At 49.0% G+C, this 5947-nt stretch overlaps 1 protein-coding gene across 1 annotated transcript; it reads left to right on the top strand.

The window, feature by feature from the left end:
• The first annotated feature begins 225 nt into the window (after positions 1-225).
• UBQLN3 (ubiquilin 3) lies at positions 226-2884 on the top strand. The gene is made up of 2 exons (XM_065882299.1): positions 226-285; positions 565-2884. The coding sequence occupies exon 2, from the start codon at positions 602-604 to the stop codon at positions 2603-2605; it is 2004 nt and encodes a 667-aa protein (XP_065738371.1). The 5' UTR covers positions 226-285; positions 565-601; the 3' UTR covers positions 2606-2884.
• The last annotated feature ends 3063 nt before the right edge of the window (positions 2885-5947 follow it).

Here is a 5947-nt window from a genome sequence, read left to right as displayed (position 1 = left end):
AGGAAGTGTCAGCCCAGGCCCCTCACTATGAAGAAGGCAATTGAGACAAAGGAAATAGAAGAGTTGAAGGGTTGGGGGGGGGTGGAGATGAAGCCCCCAGGGATTCAGAACACCTTGGAGAAGTCTCAGAAGTCCATTGTATGAGGCTGTGATGTCGGCGCTGAGGTCACAGAGGAGACCTGATGGAGTGAGTTCCGGCTGAGAAGGCTTCAGTGGTGGTTGTTCAGCAAGATGAGGGAAGTTTCGAGCCTTGTATAAGAGGAAGGACGGGGCCACAGCTGATTGGTATGTTTCCCCAAACTGGGCCCTTCATGCTGCCCTTGCCCCTTCACTCATCAACTGTAGACCTCTTTCCCAGGGCCTCCGGTTTCCCTCCCATGACCCCCGACATCTCTCAAACCCAAAATCTTCCCAAAGCATCCTATCCCAGGGACGTCATAACCCCTTCCATGTGGACCCTGCAGTCCCCCCACCCTGAGATCCCAGATCCTCTTCCTGCTCACCTTTCCTACTTTCACCACTGCCCAAAAGGCTAATCTTGGTCTCCCATCCCCATCCCCCTAGCTGTGTTCCTACAGACCTGGGCCTCCTGCTGCCCACCATGGCCAAAAGTGGAGAGGCCCTGCCGCAGGGCAGCCCGGTGCTGGTCCAGGATCCTCACCTCATCAAGGTGACAGTGAAGACGCCCAAGGACAAGGAGGATTTCTCAGTTACAGACACTTGCACCATCCAGCAGCTGAAGGAAGAGATATCCCAGCGCTTTAAGGCCCACCCTGATCAGCTGATCCTAATATTTGCTGGTAAAATCCTCAAGGACCCTGACTCACTGGCACAGTGTGGGGTCCGAGATGGCCTCACTGTCCACCTGGTCATCAAGATGCAGCGCCGTACTGTGGGCACTGAGTGCCCAGCTGCTTCGGTCCCTATCCCAGCCCCAAGCCTTGGATCACTCCCTCAGCCAAGCTCCATTTACCCAGCAGACAGGCTACCCACCAGCCCTAGCTGGTGCCAATCCCCTGTGAGCTTAGGTGTCCTCACAGGCCTCAATGGGCTAGGCCTGACCTCTGGTAGTTTCCCCGACCCGCCAAGCTCGCTGATGTGGCAGCATGTGTCTGTGCCTGAGTTTGTGGCTCAGATCATTGATGACTCCTTCATCCAGGGTCTGCTGTCCAACACAGGCCTGGTGCGCCAGCTGGTTCTTGACAACCCCCATATGCAGCAGCTGATCCAGCACAACCCTGAGATTGGGTACATCCTCAACAGCCCTGAAATCATGCGGCAGACGATGGAGTTTCTATGCAAACCTGCCACGATGCAAGAGATGATGCGTAGCCAGGACCGGGCACTCAGAAACCTGGAGAGCATCCCTGGTGGCTACAATGTGCTCCGCACCATGTATACAGATATCATGCACCCAATGCTTAATGCAGTGCAGGAGCAGTTCGGTGGCAATCCCTTTGCTACCACCACTACTGCTAGTGCTACCACCAGTAGCAGCCAACCTTCAAGGATGGAGAATCGTGACCCTCTCCCCAACCCCTGGGCTTCCACATTTGCAGGCTCAGCTGGTAGGAGAGGCAGGAGGCCTGGGGACCAGGAGGCATCCGAACTTAGAAACAGGGTTTGCAATATTCTAGGTAATATAAGGCTCTATGACTCTCTCCAGCAATTACATGAGAGACCCCTGTCCCTGAGAACCTATCTGCAGGGGATTGCATCTACCCTCAGCCCAAGCCAAGAGCCACCACCACCACCAGGAAGCCAAGTTCCCCCAACTTCACCCTCATCCCAGGAACTTGAGTCAGGCCAGCCTCTCCCCAGGGAGTCAGTAGCAATCAAGGGGAAGCCCTCCTGCCCCGCATCCTTGAGATACCCCACAGAGAGCAGTGCTAGAAAAGCTGGAAGCCAAGATGGTGCAGGGAATGGCTCCACTGCCCACGGCACCAGCATGCCTGATCTTGTCTCCAGGCTGGAGTGTGCTGCCAACAAGGCCCCATTTGTTCCTTCCCCACCTTCACCCACGGCAGTTACCGCTGGAAGCCCTGAGCATGTCTGGCTGCCGCCACCAGCTTACCCAAGCTCTCTGAGGCCCGCCAGAATGAATGAGGCCCCACAGTTGCAGGACGAAATGCGCTGGCAGCTGCCACTGCCGCTGCACCTTCAGGCAGCCATGGCAAACCCTCGTGCCATGCATGCCTTGCTGCAGATTGAACAGGGTCTGCAGATCCTGGCTACTGAAGCCCCTCACCTCCTCCTTTTGTTCACGCCTTGCCTAGCAGGGCTGGGAAGTACGGCAGGAAGTACAGAGCCTCGAGAGGGTGCCCTTATGCCCGCGGATCCTCCCCTAGCCCCAGGTCCTGAAGTTCCCTCAGCACAAGGCTCTGTGGTGCTGGGCCTCCATTCCATGCCCTTCCTCCAGATGTTGCAAGCCCTAGCTGGTGCCAATCCCCTGCAGCTGCAGCCCGAGAACCACTTCCGGGTACAGCTAGAGCAATTGCGGGCCATGGGCTTTCTGAATCCTGAAGCCAATCTGCAGGCCCTCATTGCCACCGGAGGTGACGTAGATGCTGCTGTGAAGAAGCTGAGGCAGTTGTCGGAGCCCTAGTTGTTCGGACCACATCTTTTCCTCTGTGCTTTTCCCCCATATCCCCTACCTTAACTCCCCCATTCTTGAATGCAGCTGCACTATGAACCGAATTTACTATGATGCTCTTTACGGTGGAGACAATGTTGTTCCAGAATCATTGGGAAGAATGAGAGCCAGAACAGGGTAGGGGTGCTGTGAGTGACCCAGCCATCCCTGCCACTGTACCATCGTGGGATCCCAGTCTGAGCTCCGCTAATGCCTATCTTGAGATGCAATTACATCCAATCTCCCGTGTCATCTGCTGCCTGAGTCTGATTCTCTTGTGGGCTATGAGAAAAGGGGGTGGGCTTGTATAGGAGAAGAGGTGGTAAGAGCTGTCTCTGCATGGACGGGAGGGCTTGGATGGGAAACCAAAAGGTTTCAGAGGCACGGGGAACAGAGGAGGGTGAGTTGAAGACTGCAGCTTTCCTGGTGTCCTTCCAAAGGTCCCCCCAGATTTGGTGTCCTGTAGGAGCTGCCACCATGCATTCTGTGTTCTTTGGGGCTCTCTACCATCGGGCAGACTGAAAAGTGGGCACAGCTTCTTATTTTTACTGCCTCTGAACATTATCCTACAGGGGGCTCTCACTTTTGGGATTTGATTCTGATCTCTGAGTGGATAGCAATAGAGCAAGAATCAGGCTGAGTTCTAAGATTCCCTGATCTCACCAAGTTTACAAAGTTACTGTCCCTGGTAGCCAGATTTATAGTTGATTCCACTGCCATGGACCCAGCTTGCTCTGGATTTTGTCTTTCTTGCAATATCTGGCTCCGAAATTGAGGACCTACCATGTGCTCAGCATTCTGCTAGGGATTAGGAGTTCAATGTGAGTAAAAAAGGCATGGCCCTGCCCTCATGAGTGTATGATGGTAGCTGGAACTATTCAAACAGTACTAATTATATATAATCACAAACTATGATCAGTGCTATAAAAGATGGGGAACTGTGAAATAGCGTAACAGAGGCTTGGTCTAGTCTGTGGAGAGAGGGAAGGGTTCTGTGAGCAGGTTCTCCAATCTAAAATCGGAAAAGTGGTAAGAATGAAGTAGGTAAAGATTCGAGAGGGGAGGGAAAAGTATTTCAGCAGAAGAACCATTATGTACAAAGGTGCTGAGGCAGGGTGTGCATAGCACACAGGAGGTGCTCTCAGCATCTCAGACTAAATTCTCATTTGCACTCATGGATGCTTCTCAATACCCATGTGCTTCTGGGGCAAAAGTGTTACAATTCATGAATCAAGTGGGCGAGCCATGCCTTCCAGCAAATAAATGTGCCAGTGGGCTCACACAGGTAAACACACTATGGAGTAATACACTAACACAAAATGCATATTCACCCTTTTTTTTTTTTTTTTTTTTTTTTTTTGCAGTACGCGGGCCTCTCCCGTTGTGGAGCACAGGCTCCGGATGTGCAGGCTCAGCGGCCATGGCTCATGGGCCCAGCCACTCTGCAGCATGTGGGATCTTCTCGGACCGGGGCACGAACCTGCGTCCCCTGCATCGGCAGGTGGACTCTCAACCACTGCTCCACCGGGGAAGCCCAGGGCTTTTATCTAAAACAAATTAAATTTGGATTCTTTAATTGTTGATGATCTACTGTGGTATTTCCATTATTAACACTAAAGTCACCCGTTGGAAATAGTTATTATTTTTTTCCCTCAATTTATAATGTCAGCATCTTTAGGTACTGTTAGCACTACCTACTTAGGTACCTCTGCCTCTGGTCACTCTGTTAATTCTTTACGATGGAATTTTATACCTCTAGGCTATAACTCAGGTTTTTACAGTTTGGTCAGTTTCCCTACTAAAATATTAAAATCTTAAAATCCTATATTCACATGTTCTTTCGAATGTTTGTATTTTATTTTTTAAAAAACCACGAATATAAAAGACCCTGGTTCCTGGGAAAAGCCTATGAGAACTGAGGAATAAACATCAGAATATCAGAATGTGGTGTGCACGTCACAGTCATGTGCTAGTGCCCTGTATATACTAGAAATAAATCCGGAACAAGGTTCTTACTTCAATATCCATGGTGGTCTATAGCTAGGGCCAGCAAAAAGAAGGGTTCAATCACTATTCTGACCACCAAGTGCCTCTGAAAAAGGCAGGCCCCTGGGTAGCCACTTTTCTGAAATATGGTCATTTGGCTCTTTTCCTGCTTCGTGTTCATTGGCTGGAGCTCCAGGACCAATGGTGGTAAGGCAAAGCTTTCTCCACCCCCATGTCTCTCCCAACACATTCTAGTACCTCCTCTGAGAGCCCTCAGTTGTTGCGTCAGCGATGTACTTCTTTCTTTGTTATTCTCTATTGCATCAACCTTTCATTTCTTTCATAGCAGTTACATAAAGTTGTAATTATTTATTGTTGCATTTAAAATTTCTTTATTTGCCTTCCCTCTTAAAATAGAAGCATCACAGAGGCAAAGAATATATGCAGTGGTAGATCCTTGGTAACTAGTACTCACTAAAATATAGGGGCTTTCCATTAAATAAATGAATGAATGAATAAATAAATTTTCATTAACTAACTAAATAAAGCAGAATAGATGTTTTCTATCATTAAAACTCAACGCCCAGTGATAGAACAGTAACATATCAAGAAAAGTGCTCCTCTAGGGATTTGAGTTTAATTTTTTCTATAAATGACTCTGACCTGATGATCTGGCCACTTTAGTTTAGTCTACATAGACAATATATGTATTTCTGTCTCACTTTTCTGTAGCAGTTCCAGTCTTGGCCAGTCGGTATAAGAAGTACATATGTTCTTCACCTATTTGATGTCTCATAGCATTAATAATCCGAACTCTGAAATTTAGGGTTCGCTATAAAAGACTGAGACTGTCAATGATAGGAATAATACATAATAACTACCTTCATGATTACTGTTGTCATGGTTGCTTTTAAGTCACTGTTTGGTAGCCTGTAGCATTTTCTTCTTATTTTCTCCGTTTTTCTCCAGGAGCCGCATGTAGATGCTGTACAAGCCACAAGATGGCAGGAGTGGTTTATGGAACTGCTGACTCAGCTGGGGCCATCCAGAGGGCGCTTTGAGGGAAGAACTTGTAGACCCCATACAAGGAGGGTTGGAGGTGGGAAACCAAGGTCTCTTTCCCCACTTCTTTTTCCCGAGGGGAGATGCTAAAAGTAAGTCCCTTTTCTTTCCATTGTTGACAGCAAAGACAACAAGGTCATTACTCTTAAAAAAAAACGTTGGCTTCTTTGGAGTCTTGGTCTGTATTCACGTTAACCCAAGAATGCACACAAGCTAACAATGCTCTTAGTGTAGGATGATGGAAACAGCCCCACACAGCTCCTGGCT

The sequence above is a fragment of the Phocoena phocoena genome, chromosome 8, assembly GCF_963924675.1.
Source record: "Phocoena phocoena chromosome 8, mPhoPho1.1, whole genome shotgun sequence".
In the NCBI taxonomy this organism is placed as follows: domain Eukaryota; kingdom Metazoa; phylum Chordata; class Mammalia; order Artiodactyla; family Phocoenidae; genus Phocoena; species Phocoena phocoena.
Note: the sequence above shows the minus strand (reverse complement) of the source record. Positions and strands in the feature narration are given on the sequence as shown.

Bases quoted from the DNA above. Each gene is read 5' to 3' on its own strand.
- UBQLN3 (XM_065882299.1), top strand. From the start codon at position 602: ATGGCCAAAAGTGGAGAGGCCCTGCCGCAGGGCAGCCCGGTGCTGGTC.